Genomic DNA, 23119 nt, shown 5'->3' with positions numbered 1-23119 from the left:
TTTTGACACTTAGAAATGATACCCATATAAAACTTTCTTTAATAAAGCCTCTAACTACTGTAAAAATGAAAAAAATGAAAACGACGTTTATTTCAACACATCACTTCTCCTATGTATTACACGCCTTTTTGTAATAGTGTCCTCTATTTTCATCACTTCGAAACCATTTTGTGCCCCTCTGTACTCTTGTGGGTTGTGGTAAGCAACACCCGAAACGAAAAAGAAGGTAAACTGCCGCTGATGCACATATGTCAGTATCTGTTGTGCAATACTGCCAGAAAATGTGAAAATTTTAATAAACAGTGCAGCCGAAACGCCTTTTTTAAAACTCAACATTTGTGAGTTAGTGAAAAAAAATTCTACATTCTTGCAATTTTGCATTGTTTAAAAAATCATAGTAAATTCTAGAGTCAATGAAAAAATTTTTTTTGCATCATTGTCACTTGTATAGGGAGTACTTTCAAGAAAAAATAAGAAAAGGAGGGGTAGGATCTGACGCAAAACCTCTATTACCACAAGATTTCAATCGGAAAGCATTCGAAATTACAGAATGCACGAGGCGGTATGGCTGATTTGAGTGACCCCTGTGTCGTAAAAAAAGTTACTCACAAGTCCACCATCTTTCAAATCAGTCCGCGGGCCGCATAAAGCATCTTGAAGGGCCGCAAGCGGCCCGCGGGTCGCAGTTTGACATAGCTAATCTAGCTGCACCACCTAGGCGAGATTCGAACAAACGACTGGCTTGTTAGTCCAGCAGCGTACATCGAACCTAACTGTGCGGTGCGGTTGAAAAATAAAAAACTTATATCGCATGGTAATTCATTCCCCTGGTACAGATACAGAGAAAAGGAGTTTACTCAGTTTTTCAAGAGGAAAATGTTGTTTTCTGTATGAAGTTATTCCAAATCAAGTCCAAAAGCTGTCCTCTTGCTTAATAGTAATATAACACTTTCTATAAAATTATCCGTGCATTTAGAAGATAACTAAAATGACTTGTTAATAATTTAATAAAAATTACCTATGAAAAATGCCGGTGAATGGTATGTGAAGCTGGAGATTTTAAAATACTAACCATATTGTTGGGCACACAAAATATCCCTGCTTTCTATGCTTGTGGGATAATCGAGCATGAGATATTCAGTGGACAAAAAGAGACTGGCCGCTTCGATGACATACGTAACATGCCATTCATTCCTTTTTTACAGAAACATTAGATGTATGACGAAGAAAAAGAAACTTTGGATTCGTATGAGAATGCAGTGCACATTTTTTATGGGAATAAATACCAAAGATCCTCTCTACAAAGCATGCTGTACATGTTGGAAGTGTACGAAACTCAAAGATGAACTTAAAAAAGTACATTTCCTACATTCCCATATTGACTAATTTTCCAAAAACTTGAAGGCTTATTGTAGAAAGCAGGGTGAAAGATTTTACCAGGGTGTTCGTGATATCGAGAGACGATATCAAGGAAGCTGGCGGCTATTTTTCAAAACTGATGTCTTGTATGAAAACAGTATTGACGGAATCTTCATGCGTTTGACATGACGCAGCAATTTTCAAAATAAAGAAGAAATGAAGAAGTGACGAGTGTCTGTTCCGATAATTGCTTTTGGGCGTTTAATTTGCTGCTTTGCTTGTGCAATTTTTACGTACTTTCGATTGTGTTGCATAGGAGCTAATTGATGATATGTTAACTATCATAATTTTATTTAGCTGTCCATATGTTAGTTGAAAGACAACCTCAAAACAATCAATGGTTTAATATATCAATTATTTTCGAGAAATAACCCAGATTCGTTATTTATTTTTTTCCGATTAACCGTAAGTTGTGAGTTCAATGGCAGTATTTCATGTTTTGAGCAAGATCTTTAAGCCAGGTTACATTCGTCAACAGCATGCCAACTTCAGGCCAGTTACCTTAGTGACGGCATAGGAATCATTTCGATCAAAACTTTTCTAAACTAAGGGTTTTACGTGCATTGCGTATATCAGGTGGTAGGCATCAATACTTAGCTGTGATAAAATAACGAGAAAACGAAGAATCATCAGAATGATGCTCATCTCAGTGTGTATTTCTGGTGATCCAATTCTTAATAATGAACCGAATTAAAAGAATGGTAGACAACAATAGACAGCATATAAAGAAAATTAAAGAAGAAATGAAAGTATATAAATAAATTCACATGAATCAGAAACTGGATAAAAAGAGCTGCAAAATCCAGAAGGTTTTATTTGTTAGCAGCTTCCTTGATATCGTCTCTCGATCTCACTAACATCCTGGTGAACTCTTTCGCCCTGCTCTTTATTATATGCCTTCAAGTTTTTGGAAAAACAGTCAACATGGGAATGTAGGAAATGTATTTTTAAGCTCATCCTTGAGCTTCATACGCTTTCAACATATACAACATGTTTTGTAGAGAGGATCTTTGGTATCTATTCCCCTAAAAATTGTGCACTGCATCCTCAAACGAATCCCAAGCTTCTTTTTCTTCGCCATACATCTGTTTCTGTACGAAGTGATCGAATGACATGTTACGTATGTCAGTGCCAGTAACAACTCGCTAATTCGACTTAACTTCTGAGAGTTTTGAATACATGGAGCACACACATCTGAAGCATTTATTATCTCTGAATAATCACCCTTATTCTTGTTTTCGTTCGAATGCTATTCGTTCGAAAGTTAAGCTGATTCGTATTCTTGTTTTCGTTCGAGTCAATTCGAACGTTCGAAAGCCCCTTCCTATTGTTCATTCGTATATGAGAATAGTGCTTCCCGATTCGTTCGAAACAAACTATTCGTACGAATGCAAGATACGGTCGTAAACAAGAATAAAGGTGAATGTCTGCAAGTAGTCGAGTAATTCGGGGTCAAAATTAGGAAATTTTTTATATTAAAAGTACTGCAGTTCCAAAACAAGTAAAGATAGAGGTATCCCGATCAGGAAGTCCCTACAAAATTATAACATAATATGATAAAAATATCAAAATGTGTTATAAAACAGATATAATCTTGTTATGGCTTCCTGATCGGGATACTAGATTCAGCAAAGTTGCGTATTTTTACTATTTGTACAACTTTATAAAACATCAAAAAGTTATACAACTACAAAAAGAGCTAAAATAGAAAAACTAATTTTATTACCAATGGAGTCATTAATTATGGGAAAACTTAGGCAAGCTTAGGCGTTTTTCAATAGTCAGTAGCCAAACATAAATTGTTTTCGTGATTATATTCAATCGGTAGAAAAATTTGTAATCGATTGATATAAATATTTTTTGAATTGGTTGAGAAGCATCGGCATTCAAACCCTATAAATATATCATTATCGTTCGCATTTTTAATTTTTTTCGAATGATCTTTACTTAACCTTCTGCGGCCGAGGTGGTAGTTTGACAGACACCAAAAATCAAAAAAATGCAACAGATGAGTTATGTATTGTATTTTGATTCTTAAGTTTATACTGTCTTCCAGATTCATATCTGCGGTCTAATTACATCCAAAAGGTTGCTAAAGATATGCACTCAATTCTAAAATAATTAAAATCTGAATTTACATAATTCAATAATAGGAATTATTAAGTTAAGTTTGGGTGTCCAGCAGACTACCACGTCAGCATAATCGTTAAGATTAGGGCACCTCAGCCGCAGAAGGTTATGACGTAGTTCTACGTCATAAGAGTAATCAACAAATATCAACAATTTTCCTACGTTTAAAACTAGAGCATGGGGTCGTTAGCCTATCGGGCACTCAACTGCATTTATAAGAACGCGTATTCTCATCGTGATTCGTTTTGACCTTGACCAACTAGCAAGGACTTGAGTGTGTGTTCCGCGTTTGATTCATAACTCTTCTACGACAGACACTCATTGAGAACTTGAGAACCATTCGTCATATGTTTGTACTAAAAGAACAAAATCCAATGGACTAACCGAGAAAGATAACAATGTCATTTAAATACCCACATCAACGTCACAGTTGATTGTTGGAACCAATGCATTAGCCAAAATACAAATCCGATTCATGTCATTTGATTAGTTCAAAAATTTAAGTGAATTGTCCTTGAAATTAGTTAAAACGTCATTCTCTGGTATTCTAAACCTATCCCTTTACGTTGCGTGTTATTTATACAAGCTAATAGAAAATCAAACGACATTGTTTACGTTTTAGTCCGAAGTAAAATCATTCATTCCATATAAGGCAAATTGCTGAAAAAATGCTCGCCCTGCTTAACCAACCACAAAACAAAACACCGTCACACTTTTTACGCATACAATTCCGATCGAAACTAGTTTCTGTTGATGATTTCAACCTCTCGAAGGCTGTAATTCTTGGAAAATTTCAACCGCAGCATCACAATCACAGCATTCAGCATCCGACACCTACCTTTCGCAGCTGGAGTGCGTACACCCGTGGCTGATGGCGATGCTTGGCGTAGCCGAGGGCCACCAGGCTGCCACCGATTAGGCAGAGATATTTCACCGAGGAATGCAGGAACCACTTCCGGCCAGTTTCGGCACTGAAATTTCGCACTGTCGCGGTAAAAGACGGCCCGAACCGGGAGCACCGTACCAGTTTATTTGTGTACATCGCCATTTTTCGTCCGGTACTAAACCCGGAGCAGCAGGGCTGGCAGCTTCGATGAAATTGTGAACCAGTTTATGTGCGGCTGAGTTTGAAAGGAATGATTTATGTTGTTTAAAAATCACTTATTTATTACTCATCTGTAGCTGAATAAACGTGGTTGGTTTGTATTAAAAACTGCCAAATGTTATTTAGCTATACATGCTACACGGTTCCGTTGATGAACTGAAGCAAATAAAACTTGTCAGATTCAGCCTGAAAGTACTTAAACTGGTTTCACTGCCAAGTTGTTCATAAGTTTTTGACGTTTTTGTTCGCAGAGGCGAATGTCACGACCGAGAGAACAGGAGAGTGAGTCACCGTGTGCGATTGAGTGCCCAGCAAGCAGGGAGTACTCATTTTTTGAGATCCTAGCAAAAATTGTTCGAAACCAGCGCGCTTGTATTGGCTCGGTTGGCTCGTCTTCTTTCTGTAGTACGAAAGACTAGACGGCCTACCTGCCGGTGCGTGAGTTCTCCAAGCAAAACAGCTGTTTCTCAGCATTTAGCACCGGTGCCGGTGCCGACGCGTTGTCATCGAGTATTTCTCCCGCTTCTGTCAAGCACGTGGTACGCAGTGGTGCCAGCTATCGTTAAATCAAGCAAAAAAGCAGTGAATTATTCGATAGGTTTTCAAACTTTTTAATGTATGTAATGCAATAGGTAATAATCGCCAAAACTAAATGGAATTAGTTTAATAATGATACATTTGAATGATTGCCAGAAATCTTGATTATTTGAAGAATATCATGTTTTGTTGAATTACAACGACGATAACTGATTTTTTTGTAAATGTTTCAAAAAGATTGTGGTAATAGGTTGGTCTTGTTATTCAGTTTTCAATTATGCGTTTTGGAACTGCATCATAATAATTGCAGTAATCGTAATAATGTCATTGATCGATCAGAAATTTTGTTAATCAATTGAGACAAGTAAGTTTTCGCACCGTTTGGGAATTTAGCACTATGATGTTGATATTATGGTGCTTCATTATATTAATTACATAAAAGAGTAAATCATAGATAATAGTAAACAAATTACTCTGCGTAACAAAATTGAAAATCAAAATTATCAAGTTATCAAAATATGTAAATTGTAATGAAAATACGTATCTGTAAATCGTTATGAAATAAGTACAGTTATAGGTGCATTTCATACAGGAAGCAGAGCGAACAAAGCCAGATCTTGTAAACATTTCTCTTTTATTTGATAATGAATGTTCAACAACGGTTGTCCATTTAATTTCTTTCCATCACTGCGGAGTTGAAATTGGAAGTAATAGTACGGCTTAGCAATCGCTTCTCTCTAATGGCGATTATGACGCGAGATGCGGACAGTAGGCAAATACTTGGAGGTAAAATTGTTAAAGTTTAATGTAATTGTTTAATCCTAACATATATTAAAATCTAGGTCGATTTTATCGGTTGCAACCAAGATTGATATCAATAACTGTATTGAAGGGAGTTCTAAGAAACTCGAAAATTGTTGCACAATCAATTTTTACAACTGAGACAAAAAGTAAATTGTTAATAGACAATTATTAATTATTAACATTTGATTTCTTTAAACGAATTCTAGCATTTTCTAAATTTAAATGTACTCTCAATACTATAGATTGTCCATACTGACTGCACTATGCAACGAATGAGAGTAATTATAACGAATAACATGGCCGATATCGCTCCTAGGGCTGCAGTTGGTGACTTGAAACTTAAAAAAATGAACAGGACGGTGTGACATAGCGTCGAAAGTCCCTGCTGTGCGGCGTTGGACCGACTAATAGGCCGGTATCTGTGGGTCAGGAAGGGGACCGTCCATCGGTTCATGTTCGAACTTTCAATCGCCATTCGAGACGAGCTTTTATGTCGTTGTTAGAAATGGTGCTAACTTTTTTCAATTGCGGCTTAAACCTGGGGTGGTATGATGCGTCGGCAGTAGAGGCGAGGTATTGAAACGGTTATATTTATAGGATTTAGATTAAACCAGTCAGTCGATGAATGAGGTTCGCTTTGAATTCATGTTTTGCAGAAGTCGTTGATACCGGTACTGGCTTGTTTTCCGGTTTGTAGTGTGAATTCATCATACAGCGAATCAGTGAATCTGATTAGCGGTTGATTGTTTTACGCAATAATAACACGCTTTTAAACTTAACTGTTGAACCTTTATAGGGGACTGATAACGACATAAACGAATCACTAAGTAGTGCGAATTGAATAACACAGTAAAATAATACTTAAGTGCAAAGTATCCAGAAGGGGACAGAATTATTTCTAACGAAAGAATATTTAGTTTAGAAGTTGATGCAAAGATAAGCTTCAGACTACATTAAGTTTCTATGGTGGGGTGGCTTATACAGTGGAACATATTTGCTAAGATAAAACCCACCTAGCCTAGCTTTTCAGTGTTTAATCTTATTAAGAATTATTTACGACAACAACGACAGCTCTTGCTATTTCGTCGATTGAAATAAGCTGATAAACTTTATTACTTCATATTATTTAACCCTTGTGGATTGACGTTTAGTCTCGCCAATCCCATTTTTTTGGTTGGCGGTTGGATGACAATTCAGCTTATGTCATATTCAATCGAGTCTATTGATAGTTTCCATAGTTACCGTAACTTCCGTCATCAAATTTAAAAATACGACTGAAAGGCAGAAAGTTATCACCATATTACCAAACAGCTAGATAAACAGTTTGATTTAGATGCAAAACAACTCAACTCAATGGCGCTGATGAACGATGTTTCTCTTTTCTACTCAAATATTGCTACGAAATGTAGCAACTACCAGCACCGGCTATAAGCGTTAGCTCAGCTGTTGTTTGTGGGGTCGGATAGTAGCAGAGCACGGCGATAGCTTATCGAGCGCGGCGGGTGCGGAGTGGAGCGAAGATTCGCACGGGACGGCACGCCGACGTCATCTTCGTCATGGGTACAGTGAGCAGAATGATGCGCTTAAACTAATGGAATTAGAAGATTTTTGCTCTGTCCCGAGTGGAGAGAGGTGATAGATTTGAAATTTTGGAAATAACATTTATGGTAATTTGCCAATTATAGCACACTACCCAAATATTGCATTCTTCGTTTTGTATTTTTTCTCCGTGGATTATTATGTTAATTGTAATTTTACAACAATAACGGCTATATAATTTCATTATCCATGAAATGTTACGATTTTTGTTGTAAATCAACTTGATTTCTAAACGTGAGAATAAATTTTTCACCAATTGGTTTTCTTGTCACAATTATTGGTTTCACAATTATTGGTCACAAAGAAAGTTGGTTTACAAAACTAGCTTTCACCAAATGTTAGATGTAAATACATATGTTCTATGGATTTCGTAACATTGACAGAAACTAACTATATTCAATAAGTGAATGAAATTGTTTAATTATTGTAATAATTGCCGATGGATTCCTAAGATCAATATCTGTAACATCGAACGACACTCCTTTCAATTTTATTGCCCACTTTTCTGCATCGCGCATTTGACAGTTTACTTCTCCGTGGTATTGTTTTTGTTTACTAACGCTATTTGTAGGAACCGTAGTTTTCGATATCTCGATTTTTCGCATTTTTCACCGTTTGTTGCGAGGTTTCCAGATCCATAATGGGTATGATGGTAATTCAGAAGTATATATGTTTTTTCGTAATTCAATCTCATTCTTGATTACAGCGATCTCTGATACCGCCCAGACAGCATTTTCATATGTATAATTACATTGCAAATAAGAGTTACGTACTGATATGTATCCAACAAAATCGTATTCGACGCACAAAAGCCGCTTATCCGTACCATTTTGGAGGCGATATACGCGCTGAGGAATAATTTTGAGCGATGCACTTATACAGGTCTTTCAATACGATAAAATCCGATTAAGCGCGACCAGTTACATGCAGCTGGTACATCCATGTGGTACATGGATAGCACCTTAGGGGTCATTCATATTCCACGTGGACGGCTTCAGGACGGTATTATACTTTCCCTTTCCTTGCGTCGACAAATGTCCATATAGATTCTGAAATTTTTGAATGAAACGTAGACATTGCTATCATACTATGCTCTCAGAGGTTCTAAGGCATTCAGCTCGAAGCTCCTTAAGTGCGTCATTCCACCAGTAAAAAGGGATGCGTCTGTTTCCCGTTCTCTGGGTAATGGTTACATCGCATGCTTTTGCTAGCGTTTCTGTCAGCTCATCCGCGATCAGTTCCAGGGAATTACTGTCGACGCGTAAAGCCTCAACAAAAATATCTCTGTCGAACACTTTTGTTTGCCACTTCTGTTCGCAGTCCCTAATCCTGTACTACACTACACGGAGTTCCTACGACCGATGGTATATCCAATTACCTGGTGATCGCTGTACGTGAAGTCCAGTTCATGCTTATTGCTAGCGACGGACTGCAGAAAGTGAAATAGTGCTAGTGTTGCCTTTATTACACCTTTTTGTCCATGAACCCTTCCGTCACGTGATGGTTTTCCGTTTGGTAAAGCAAACACCTCGATTGGCTTCTGCAATTCAGAACAAAGTATCCCTCCTGGCTGAATTTCCTGCATAGCTTAGATCTATCAGGTCCATTGCAGCTGCTGCTCGCCAAGTGACCAAAGACCATGCATTTAAAGCAGCTCTCCGTTTCTATACTCGTGCGAGGAATGGCTTTGAGTGGACACACAGACCACCCTACTCTCACTTTGCCCAGCTTCAGCACGCTTTCAGCTGCCATCACCGAGGGTCGTATTGTTGCCGTTTGCGTACGGTCGTACGTTGCCTTCAAGCGGATTGCCATCGGTACACCTTTAGGTCGCATTTTTCCGTTCTCACCTTCCTTAGCCCTTCTTCTGTTGTGACCTCGTCTAGGTTTCTCACAAGACCACTGACTTTCGAGACAAGGCTCTTATGTTCACCTCCTCGCTCAGAGCTTTTACGATGAACTCCTTGAAGGCTGTGCTGTTGACCGTAGGGTCTTTCTTTTATTCAAACAGCATTTCACCATTCTGAGTGCGCCTGGTCTTCATTGCCTTTTCCCCAAGCTCTTTCAGGTCAGGATCGGCTCTTACTTACCGGAGGATGTCGGCATATGTCATTTTGCCCGTTGCAGCAACGACTAGGCCATCGCCTCTTTTTTTCTCCCGACGCTTCACATTTTCCTTGTTTTTCACTCCTTTTCTTTCGCTTTTTTCTCCATCTCTTTCTTTTCTGTTTTCGACGGTCTGCCAGTCACTGTCCTCCCTCTCTTCCGCAGAACTTTCGAGTTCGTCAATGTCTTCCTGTTCGTTATCTCCCTTCTGAAATGAGAAGACTCCTTAGCAGGAATCGACAGCAGCTGAAAGTTGAAAGCTGACGATTGAAACAACTAGGATGCATTAATTAGTATTTTATTTTACGTTTTCATCGTTCAAATTTCGTTTTATTTATGATGCAAATATTGGTGGAGGATCTAAAATTTTTTGTACCAACCGAGCAGACGAATACGTCGAAAGCCGTGAGTACCCAGGCGAGGCGCGAACATACGACAATTGGTTTATCAGTCCAGCATTGTACTTTGAAGCTAACTGGGTTTCGTTGGCTGATTTACCGCGACAATAGGTTTACCGTGAACGCAGGTAATTCCAATCAGCGCCTAATTCCGATCACTCAACAAAAGTAGTTGATTTTTAGAAGATTGTGCCGAGTAGCCTGGCGTAATACTACGTTAGGTGTGTTAGGTGAAGAAACCTTGAATATTAAAAAAACCTTTCACACCATATTGACCTATGTATGGCGTAAAATAGCGTTAAGTAAATGATAGTGCTAAATAATGGTAGCGTATTTTTGGTATGTATTTTGCATTTTGTGTAGTTTGTGATGCCTAAAACGAATATTTTTACCAGTTCTAAAATCGCTGTATTTTAGGATAGAAATCATCCTCACACACCCAGCTATAAAAAAAATTTAGGAAAAAAAAATGTTCAAAACAATATGTTATTGGTATTAACAAGAGCCATTTCTTGATCTGGCTTCACCTATCCTCTGCCATCTGAACATATTCGCTCTTGTCTGCTCTCTCATTCCGCGGCTGCAACCGTCAGGGCACGAAAATTGATTTACATTAGCCAGTCCATGCACTATGGGCCAGAAATTAAAATTTCGGGACAAAAATACTTGCGGTCAAACGGCATGTCTCAGCTCAATGTGGCCTTCGGAAACTTTTTGAATAAAAAATTGATGCATATTTTGAAGGAGTTGTCCAATATTTGGGTGTTACTTTAACAACAATTTAAGTAATAACTTTTTAAATAACCTTTTTTTGCTCTTTTTGGTTTCAAAATATTAAAGATAAACCAATTACAAGTATTTTTTCCGAAGATATTAAACTTCTACCTTTTACACATTTTCAGTAATAGACCGTTGTTTATAAACGACACCTCAAATCACATTTTTTCTTGTAACATGTTTATTTCAACAGACAGCTCAATGTAATATTCTAGAAAATATTTTGCACATAAAAGAGGAATATTTTTGCTGAAAACTTTTGCTTTATATGCATTAATTAATAAGATATAACTGATTTTAGGGTAAAAACCGTCTGATGAAAAATCCGAATATCTTAGCCATCTGCAAGTATCTGCAATTAGTTTGCATGCCAATTTGTAGGGAATTGTTAAAGTTATCTGCCCAAATGAGTATTTCAGAGAATACCTGGGAATACCATGGTTGGGAATACCTGGAAATAGTGCGGATTTTTTTTCATACATTTTATAACTTAATAAATATGCCTCCTAACGTCAAACAGTCTTCAACGAAAATATGTATTTCAATATACTGAATAACTTTGTAGAACATTTGAAACCAATAAAATAATCGTGCACAAAGTTATTGAGTGTAATTGATTTTTAAGTGCTCTTTCTTAACACATCCTTTTATTTCGCGACCGGTAAGAGATAAATAGTTACTTTATTCAGCAAAGTTGCTTATTTTAGTATGTTCTGCAACTTTTGGAGTAAAAAACTTTTTTTTTTTGAAATTAATTAAGAAAACAAAAGTTTGTATCACCCTAATAGGTGAATTCATGGTCACCATAATAGTGCTGGAAGATGCGCTATATTTTATTATTTTACTTCTCTGAAGACACCTCCCTTGAAAAAATACACATTTTTCATCAGACGGTTTTTAACCTAAAATCAGTTTATATCTTATTAATTAATGCAGAAAAAGCGAAATAGTCTTCAGCAAAAATATTCCTCTTTTATGTGCAAAATGTTGTCTAGAACATCACATTGAGCTGTCTATTGAAATAAACATGTTACACGAAGAAATGTGATTTGAGGGGTCGTTTATAAACAAAGGTCTATTACTGAATATGGGTAAAAGGTAGAAGTTTAATATCTTCAGAAAAAATACTTGTAATTGGTTTATCTTCAATATTTTGAAACCAAAAAGGTGAAAAAAAGTTTATTTAAAAAGTTATTACTTAAATTGTTGTTAAAGTAACATGTAAATATTGGACGACCCCTTCAAAATATGCATCATTTTTTCATTCAAAAAGTTACCGAAGACCACATTGAGCTGAGCCATGCCGTTTAACCACAAATATATTTGTCCCGAAATTTTAATTTCTGGCCCATAGTGCCATGACTGCATATGTCGCCTGTTTGCAGCGTCATGTAGTTGGCCTCGAGGTAGGACACTGGTCTAACAAGTCATGCATGGCATGGTTGAGTCTCGATTGGGAGATGCACAGAGAATCAATAGAATTGCTACACTAGCCCTCCTATTGTCCTGCATTCTTACAGCTTGTTGCGAAGATTGTCGTATAAAAGCAGAATATCAAGTTTCTAAATCGAAATGTAGCACCTAGAATTTGCTGTGAAGTTTGTACAATAAATTTCCAAGTGACGATATCACAGTCGGATTACCGCTGGTGTGGTCCAAGCTTAGATCGAAGTAGAAAGTTACTATAATCAGAAGTCGGAAGTTGAGCAGTGATTGAATGACGATAATGGCTTTGCTTGTCTTTTTATGTCATTTCAATAGTCTTTATATGTCAAGAAGGCAGCACTACGCAACCGCTACAAGTTTATGCTGTTTTTCTGTCTTGAAGCACCAGCAGCAGCCAAAACCACAAGCTTTTTTTTGTCGGAAGGTTTGACCACAAGCTTAGTGAACGTAATCGTCGTCCGTGCCTGGAAAGCAAGGCTATCACACGGAAAACGTATGGGAAAACTTTGACTTATAAGTTTCCGTTGAATTTCGCTATCTAGCGATTGTAAAAAAAATCTTTCTATAAATCGCGAATAATTTTCATTATTCTGGCACGTATTTAGTTAAACAAAATCATATATTCAAATCTCATCTCTACCGTAGCGCCAACTATAGACCAATTGAAACCACTATTTGTCAATAAACATTGAAAATAATTTTCGATAATAGGCGTCTGGAAGAATTTTATTGGGGTTTACTGGTTTGTTTTGTTTTCATGACATGTGATTGGAAACTACTTTAACCTTGAAAATGTATACTTATCTCTTGCCAATCGACATGACCAGCATACTACAGGAAGGCAGCAACACCCAACACTAAACACTGCACTCGCGCAAACTGCATCAATAAATACTTTGTTTGAACACTACAAATTGCTTTAAAAACGGAGTGATCGAATGAAAACAAACAACCGGAAACCGTGCCCCCAGACTTTTCAGTTGGAGCGTCGGGGATTTCAACACTCAGGACGGCCAGGAGGAAGAATACAAAGCGGTGATCGGAGGATTCAGCGTACACCTAACGACGAAATGGGTCTATGCCCAAAAAACATTTTTGTTGAATAGTAGCTTGTTCAACCATTGTACAACTGATTACCGGGTAACAAGCGATTGAAAAGCTATTATTCAACAAAAATGTTTGTTGGGTGATTTATCAGCTTTGCCACCTCCAAGAACAAGGCCGTACATATTACCTTCTTCCAGCATAGACTCCTACACAAGTGCACCTAGGGGTCACTGTCGTGACCGTCTCTCGCAAACCGTACGCTGAAGAACAAAACCAACCGATCGTCTATACGTCCGTCCATAAACTGAAAATCTATCCCTTCAGAGCAATTTAATTTAGCCAGTTCTCTTTGTTTTGTAGTTTCTCTTCCCACCGACAATTCTCTCACACCCACATTCAATACAACTTCGGTTGATCGAACAGTATTGATACCGAAACAAAGCAATACAACCTGTTTCTCTTTTTCTCTTGTTACCCCGAACGAAAGCCAACACACACATACATATTGAGGGGCATGCTTTCCAAAGCAGATCTAATACGAAGCAACCCATGCTTATATGTTATATACTACTCAAAACAGAGTGCCGGTACTTTATACTTTTCAGTTACACTGAAATAAATCACATTTGAATTTTTAATCTAAGTATCTGGCATATTCTCTACAGTCACCAACTCAAACAGAATCACAGAACGTCCACATATTAATTGACACTTCTCAGACTCAGATATTATTTACGTCAGATCAAAGTAGTTGATTTTGATTTTTAGCAGATTGAATCAAAAACTATAGTTAATGAAAATTCTCATGATCAAAGCATGCACGTGAACTATAAATTTTAATTCAATATTTAAAAAAATTACTACTTTGGTTGAGTGATCGGAGTTAGGAACTAATCGGAATTACCTGCGTTTACGGTACAAATGTAAGATGTACGGTTCGTTCTTTTCTTGCAGGAAGCATGGAGCTTTGATTGGATTAAACTAAATATCCATTTTGAGCATTTGGTAATGAGGTAAGGAAATTCATTTTCTGAATGGTTTAAAGAGTTTGAAATAGACTCTGTAAATCGTGATGGGTATAATTACAGCAATCTTCCAAATACTCGGGAAAATATTTTTCGTCATAGGTTTATTAAAAATAATTGTTGCAGTGGGTGCAGGCTATCAGGTTTATGTTTATGTTTGAATAGGTGATGTTTGACATTTTATTAACGATTAATAATTATTTGTCAGGGCATTTCATACTTTTCTGCACTGTAATAGATCCGTAGCAATATTTTTAATAGATTGGTGTAAATATCCCTAAAACCTGTTAAGAAATTATAATTTAACTATACATGCGTGTAAAACCTAACCACTTTGCTTCAGTGCAACGTGCACTCTGCTATAGCAAACAAAAACCTTGTCCTGCATTAAAAATCGCTAAGGTGTTGCTTTTACTGATCGTTATTAACAATTTATGCAGTACTGATATTTATCAGTACTGATTTTAAGTGATAGTCCCCATACGTACTACGGGCCCTAACTGAATTGATTAATTGAGGACAATTTCTCGCGGCTCGGGTCGAGCCATCCGCTTCGCACCCATCAGCTGTTGTGCTCCGTACTCTCAGACCGACCGCGGTGTGTACGTGCATGAGCTCAGCTAGGCAATGGCGCTAGCGAAAGACCCGTGCAAAAACAGCCGGCAAAACAGGTCGCACACGCAAAACGCTTCCAATGCAAAACACTGGCTCTGCGTCAGCATCATGAGAGCTGCCCCGTAGCCCGTAGTCATTCACCACGGGTTAGTTTCGGCGACGTCACTCATTCCGAATGCCGATGCCTCCGACTCTCATATCACGGCCAGCAAGCGCTCCAGTTGGTGTGTGTATAGGTAGGTATTTATTGCGAAACTTATCGCGAAAGTTTCAATCAGTGGGGACTCCGCGAGCGACCAAAGTTCGCTGCTCTACTGAACCGGCTGCCTGATGCTTGCCGCGTGCGCGCGCCCGAGCTTCCATCCAAAAATTACCAGATTGGGTCATCGAAAGACCGCGACGTGCCTACAGAGTTGATAGCACGCAAGGCCGTTCAAGGATCTATCATCACACTGATAATATACTTACCTACTGCTTCGCTGAGCAGAACGGTATTTGAATCCGATGACGTCAGTTCGCGTGCATTGAATGTAGAGGAGTAATAATCTTTAATCCGACGTGCCTACGAAGTTATTTTGGGGGGAAACGTGAACCAAACTTGAATTTTTGCGCCTTGTTTTGGCTGTGTTTTACTTTATTGATTACAGGAGGTCATAAACTGCAAAGTCGTAAAGTGCGATTACAATTGTATGATTCAACTTGACGTCGGAATAGGTACAGGCTGTTCCGTACAGGTTTTGGAAATAGTGTTGAAAAGTCACCACCAGCGATTGAATACATTTAGGTTAGCTACTCTTAAGTACTTTATTGGGCTAAATATTCAATTATTATCGAATATTTACCCGAATAATAATGGTACCGTATTCAACATCCCAGAGTCTAATAGAATTGTCTGAGCTACCGCTGATAAGACCAAACGGTTGCGATACTGTAAACAGGTACTGTCAAGTCTGTGACCGTTCAGCATTAGAACGAACGGATTCATACGATGAGTTACCGGATCCGCAGACTAATGTTATTTTCATCGAAGTCTACGACGTTAACCCCCTGGTATCTGGTATGACAGCGTCTGCTGCAGATCAATTTCTGTTGGTGATGTTATGCCCAATATGGCAAAAAGTTATCCTTCGAACAAATCACTAATATGCTTTTATTGAATAGCAAATCAAATTATTTTTCAAATCGTAGAAGATTGTGCAAATGTCGTTTAGCAAGCAATATACGCTAATCCAGTACGATCCACAATTTATGCGCTGGAAATGGTGATTTGCTGTACGCCAATTATTATCGATTACCTCTATATTTTGCACAAACTACGAAAACAATTCTCGGCAGAATTTATGTGGCCTGTCTGTAGGTTACGGGAGGGTATTTCCAGCACGCTACTAAATTCGGCATACATTACCTTTTTTTGCTGCGCTTTCCAAAATAAAAACTTTGCTGCTGTATAACAATACTGAAACGAATGTAGCACTCATAAGCTTTAATGTGTTATAACTATTCGCTCTTGATGATAGTTTGGAAAACATACAATTGCGATCACGTTTACTTATTCTAGCAACTAAACAGCTGTTAATATGATGTCACATTCACTAGCAATCTGCAGCATTTTGCTTTTAATTTCAGCATATGGTGCTTTATTTACACTACTACCAAGATGTGATGCAGTTGCGCCTGAAACTTTTCTATCGTGCTGACATACCTAGTATTTGAGTGACAACCACTTGCTTCTGGTGCTAATGTATATGTACCTGAAAGAGATTCGCGGATAGGAAAAAATCCAACGTCAAATGCAGCCAGTTCTAACTGTCAACTGCAGCCGTTATTATTGGTCAGAAACGGAAAAGTATTGGTAACTCATACAAGTTTTCGGCTGGTAGTTCAAACAATAAATTAAATTGATCTTATTTTTTTTCGTTATAAATTACCTGTTAACAAAAATAAACATTTGATAATATTTTACGCTAAACATACTTTTGAATTTCTCACGATAGTACTCAAAACGTGTTATTTTACATGTCATAAACTATGCGCTTCCGATTTATCGCATGTTTCATACAGTATTTTAGCAAAAGCTGATGTACCCATAGACCACCTAGCAGCAAAAGATGTCACTGTAAGACACGCACTTATCACGTCCAATGTAGAGTTCACGTATGCGCTTGAAAAGTCAGCTCGAAAATGAACACAAATATAGGGTAAATTAACCATTAGTGGACCATTTAGTGCTTGAGTGGCTTTCTTCCATGAAATATTTTTAACTGGCTACACCAAACACGCAACAGATGGCACTTACAATACGAGTAACTTTCGATTAACGCTAAAAAATATCAATTTATGTTTTTAAAATTAATGTTTTAATGTTTTTAAGAGAGACCGATGGATAACGCGTCGGTATTGCCTACACTCTTAAATGATTCTGCTTGTAAATAGGTCGGATTTAGTTAAAGCTAGGTTGAATCTACTCAAAATGCCCTTAAAGTGTACAAACTCAAACTTTGGGTAAAAATTTCAACCAATTTTGGCAACTTGCTTCCGATAATTGAATTATTGTCTATGACAAATTATGCACTTTTAAGTTCCTACTACCAATTTTTGGTTGAAAAACTACTCAAAATCTGAGTTTGTACACTTTAAGGGCAATTTGAGTAGTTTCAACCTAGCTTTAACTAAATCTGACCTATTTATAGGTAGAATTATTTAAGAGTGTAGGCAATACCGCCGCGTTATCCATCGGTTTCTCTTTTGATCTGTTTTTGAAAAGCATTTAATCCCTGTACAAGCTATTTCGGCCGGTCGGATTTAAAAAACACAGACACCACTTTAGAAAATGGGCCCAATTTAGCAGCAGCGACTTCATCATTTCTCGCGACTATAACTCGAATTCAGTAGCGTTTCATTGAGACCAAAATGCACGCCGATATTCAGTAAATATTATTCTATCAACTGGTATAAAAATCTTGTCTCGAATGAATATAGTTTCAACATAATTTCTGAATATTGTTTAGGCTACCGCTTAATGGGCAGAAAATACCCTCCCGTACCCTACATCGATTCCCACGCATTCAAATGAGTGGACTTTCTCACATTTTTAGGAGCTTTGCGTTCTCCTAATCAATTTTGTGTTGGAGGCAGATAGAATGCATCGCTACACTCGAATCATTGGTCCTTTCGTTCGACAGGTTTGTCCGATATACACAGCTGAGCAATCCTTACAGGGGATTTCGTAGATACCCGACTGTTCTTCGGGCGGAACCTTATCTTTTTGATTGTTTAAAAGCGCTTGCAATGTATTACCACTTTTATGAACCACATGGAAACCGTGCCGTTTGAGAACTACTTCGTTTTAGACGTATTTATCTTCAATCCAATCTTCTCTGCCTCGCGTTTTAGTCTAGTTTACTGATTTTCCACCGCCTGCCTCAAATGTCGACAGCATCCACGTCGTTAGCAGAGCAAAAAAAAATTAAAAAAAGCAGATAAATTGACTGGATTTATTAAAAATCGTGCCCGCATTTCGATCTCCGCTTGTCTTATAACATCTTCAAACGCAATGCTGAATAGCAGGCAGGAAGACCATTTCCTTGTCAAAGTCCCCTGCGAGATTCGAATGGGTCCGACAATCTACCCGAGTTTCTCACACAGCACTGGATCCCATCCATCGTAGCCATGATCAGTCTAGTAAGCTTACCCGGAAAACCGTTTTCGTCCCAAATTTTTCAAAGCTCTTGACGGTTAACGTTATCATATGCGGCTTTGAAATCGATGAACAGGTGATGCGTGGAGACTCGAAATTCGCGGCACTTCTGGAGGATCTGCCGCAGGGTGAAGATTTGGTCCGTTGTAGACCGACCCTCCATGCAGCTGGTCTGGTAACTTCCCACGATGGAAGATGACTTGGGACAGCACTTTGTAGGCGGCATTCAGAATAGTGCTCGCTCGGTAGTTTTCACAATCTAGCTTGTCGCCTTTCCCATAGATAGGGATGATAACTCCGTCTTTCCATTCTATCGGTAGTCGTTCCGTATCTCAAATCTTGAATCAGTTGGTGCAGATTGCCGGCCAACTTATCCGGACCCATTTTAATAAGTTCCGCTCCAATGCCATCCTTTCCCGTTGCTTTGTTGTTCTTCAGCCGCTGGATGGCTTCTTTAACTTCCCCTATCGATGGGGGTGGTAGCGGTACAGCTGCCCGAGTTCTTCGCACTCTTTCTCCTCTTGGTGGCGCTTCTTCTCTTTGAAGAGTCGGGTTTGCTGTCTCCGCTTCTGTTTGTATCGCTCCCTATTCTGACTGGTGGCTCTACGCAGCATTTGTACCCACGCTGCGTTCTTCTCAGCCAATATCTGCGGGCATTCCTCGTCAAACCATTCGTTACGTTGATTCGGTGCCGCACGGCCTGGGATGTTCTCCGCTACGCTTTTTATGGCTGCTTTCACGGCGTTTCAACAATCCTCAAGAGGGGCTTCATCCAGCTCACCCTCTTCCGGCGGCGCTGTTTCGAGAGATAACGCATAGTTTTCGGCGACATCCGGTTGCTTCAGTCGCGCTAGATTATGCCGTGGCGGGCGCCGGTATCGTATATTGTTCACAACAGATAGTTTTTGACGTATCCTTGCCATCACTAGGTAGTGATCCGGATCAATGTTAGCGCCCGAATTGGTTCTGACGTCGATAATGTCTTAAAAGTGCCGACCATCTATCAGAACGTGGTCGATTGGTGAGTCTGTCTGGTTGGGTGATCTTCAGGTGTACCGATGGTAGAGGTTATGCTGGAAGAAGGTACTACGTATGGCCATGTTCTTGGAGGCGGCGAAGTCGACGGCGAGACCGTTGTCGTTCGTTTGCGGGTGTGCGCTGGACCGTTCAATCACAGGTTTGAATTCCTCCTCCTGACCAATGTGAGCCTTACAGTCCCCGATGATAGTTTTGACATCATGTCTTGACAGCGGTCGTATTCAGGATCCAACTGAGCATATAATTCGTCTTTGTCATCATCGGTAGCTTCGAGGTGAGGGCTGTGCACGTTAATTATGCTAATATTAAAGAATCGGCCCTTGATTCTTAATCTGCACATTCGGGGGTTGATCGACCACCACTCGATCACCCGCTTCTGCATCTCGCGTCCCCCTATAAAAGCTGTGCCCAGCTCGTATGTATTGCCACAGCTCTGGTAGATGTGTAAGTCTGGAAAAGCTTACACTGCCCTGCAGGCTCGCTCTATCTTCTCAGGGTCGTAGCGTGTTCGGGGGACTCAGCACATTTAACTACTTACCGTCACAATCAAGCAAAGCGGAACAACAAAAGAGTATTCAGAGAAAAAGGGATCGGCTCTTTAGAACTTAAAAATAATATTACATTTTAACTATTTATTCATCCGTGTTTAGATCTCACTAATCATGTTGCGGTTTCGATCACGAACACGACGCGTTGGGGCCCTTCGATGACATGCAGGAAAACGACAGAGGGAGAAACGGTAAAGACCCCGACCGCTTCACAGTCGAACTTCGAAGCGCTAACACGATGACGGGCTAAACGAGGCTACAGGTTGTAGATTTTTCCGCCAATCCCCGGAATTGATGTCACGAATTGGTAGCATTGTCGATTCCAGCCGTTCAGATCTACTAGCGTTATCTTACGTCCGTTGCAGTTTCAAACGACCACGTTGCCACACGATCACCGCCGACCAGAATTTGGAGCGTGGCCTCTCAACGTTTCCCGTGGCACTAAATATGATAGCTGGTACTGGTATCCCCGTATAATTGTAACGGTTTCACGACTCACTGTGGCTTCTTTGCGTGGTCCACGGCGCTCAATTTGGTTTCCTAGCAAACTTTTTGGGGTTATGCCCGAGCTTTTAATCAGCCGGCACTAGCAGCCTGACTTTTTGGCTCTAGCCCTCTGTACGGTTCGAGGTCGACTCATCTCGATCGATTTCTCCTCTTTCCCCCTGTGACATTTTCCATCCTCCATCTCCCTCTAGTCTCACGATGTTCTTTCCTCTCATCTCCCTAACAGGATGCTGTTGGTTCGTCGGCGAAAACCGATCTTATTTCGGCGATCTTAAATCGCCGAGCCGGTTGAGATGTTGCAGAGTTGTACAGGATCGAACGGTAATTTTGTGATGTTAGTAATAATGACTTACACTAGGTTAAACAAAAATTACAAAATTTCAATAACAAAAATTTTAACAAACTAACAACAATGTGTAAGAGCCGAATGTTCAAATGTAAACAAAACAAAACAAATTATTTACAAACTTACGAACTAAATACGTTAAACTAAACAAACTTTCCATTGTGCCGATCGATTTGAAAATGGCCATCTCTATAAGTACGTACCATCGCACAGTAGTCCAAAAGGGCGAAAAGTGTCTCTTGTTTTCATGTTATCATTTATGGTCTTCGGCTTTTTTGTTCGTATGAATATCCCCCTTAATCTAAAACTGTCAAAGGTTAGTCATCGCTTACTATAATGAAAATAAAGCATAACTTTTGTGAGTTAGGAAATATAGACATAGTTTCTTCGGCATAGTTGTAAATATTGTAAAAACAAGCAACTTTGCTGAAGAAATAAAATTTCTATCTTTATCGAGTGCTGAACTATAGGTCATATTCTTTAAAACTTCTTTAAAAACTTGTTTTTCATGCTTAGCTTCTGTTAGTTGCATTTTACAAGAATACAATGTTCTAAGCAATTATCGAAGCTCTCAAAATACACGTTTTGGTAGAAAACCGCAAATCTCTTGGAACTTTACTTGCTGAGTTATCGCTTATTCAAGCTTTAAATTTCCAAATCTTCACGAGCCCATGGGGTAAAATGGGGCAAGCGGATTTATGAAATCCCCAACCACCCAAATGAAAGTACGGCAAGCATACGTTTTATGTGTTTCGCGTTCGCGAAAGGCTCGATACACGTCCATTTTTTTGTGTTCGTAGATAGACACATGATTTCTTCGGCAAAGTTATGGAAAATATAAAGATAAATAATTTTTCTAAGGAAATGACATTTCTATCTCTATCGTGGGTAGAGTTGTAGAGCATTTTCTTTGGAAATTCTTTAAAAATAAGTTTTTCATCATAAGCGTATGTTGATTGCATTTTACTAGAGTATATGGCTCTAGGCGATTATTGAAAGACTGAAAACGCATGTTTTTGCAGAAGGTTGCAAATCTCTAGGACCTTTCCTAACAAAGTTATCGCTTATTTAAGCTTTATTTTTCTTTAACTTCACGAGCCAAAAGCGATAACTTTTTAAGGAAAGGTCCTAGAGATTTCGTATCTTCTGCAAAAACGTGTATTTTGAATCCTGCAATAATCACCTAGAACCATATATTCCTGTAAAATGCAACCAACATAAGCTAAGTATGAAAAACTAATTTTTAAAGAATTTCCAACGAAAATGCTCTATAGCTCTACACTCGATAGGAATAGAAATGTCATTTTTTAAGCAAAGTTGTTTACCTTTATATGTTCCATAACTTTGCTGAAGAAACCATGTGTCTATCTACGAACACAAAAAATGGACGTGTATCGAGCCTTTAGCGAACGCAACACATAAAACGTATGCTTGCCCTACTCTCATTTGGGTGGCTGGGGACAAGCGGAACCCGTACAAGTTTATAGTACTCGACTTAAGCTTTAAGATGAAGTACTGATTTCATAAATTCGCTTGCCCCATTTTACCCCATGGGCTCGTGAAGATTTGGAAATTTAAAGCTTGAATATGCGATAACTCAGCAAGTAAAGTTCCAAGAGATTTGCGGTCTTCTGCAAAAATGTGTATTTTAAGAGCTTTGATAATTGCTTAGAACATTGTATTCTTGTAAAATACAACTAACAAAAGCTAAGGATGAAAACCCAATTTTTAAAGAAGTTTTAAAGATCATGCCTTATAGTTCAGCACTCGATAAAGATAGAAATTTTATTTCTACAGCAAAGTTGCTTGTTTTTACAATATTTACAACTATGCCGAAGAAACTATGTCTATATTTCCTAACACAAAGAAGTTACTTTTTTATTTTCATTATAGTAAGCGAAGACGAACTTTTGACGGTTTTAGATTAAGGGGGATATTCATACGAACAAAAGTGCCGAAGACCATAAATGATCAA

The 23119-nt window shown here is 38.7% G+C and overlaps 1 protein-coding gene across 4 annotated transcripts in view; it reads right to left on the bottom strand.

Moving 5' to 3' along the window:
• The window catches only part of LOC128741246 (calcium uptake protein 3, mitochondrial), a 163868-nt gene extending 159276 nt beyond the window's left edge, over positions 1–4592 (bottom strand). For all 4 annotated transcript variants that reach the window (XM_053836909.1, XM_053836908.1, XM_053836910.1 and 1 more), the window contains exon 1: positions 4388–4592. In XM_053836909.1, coding sequence (XP_053692884.1) covers positions 4388–4591 — 204 coding nt within the window. In that variant the 5' untranslated portion in view covers position 4592. The remainder of the gene's footprint in view (positions 1–4387) is intronic.
• Between the last annotated feature and the right edge of the window lie 18527 nt (positions 4593–23119).

The sequence above is a fragment of the Sabethes cyaneus genome, chromosome 3 (genome assembly GCF_943734655.1).
Source record: "Sabethes cyaneus chromosome 3, idSabCyanKW18_F2, whole genome shotgun sequence".
In the NCBI taxonomy this organism is placed as follows: domain Eukaryota; kingdom Metazoa; phylum Arthropoda; class Insecta; order Diptera; family Culicidae; genus Sabethes; species Sabethes cyaneus.
Note: the sequence above shows the minus strand (reverse complement) of the source record. Positions and strands in the feature narration are given on the sequence as shown.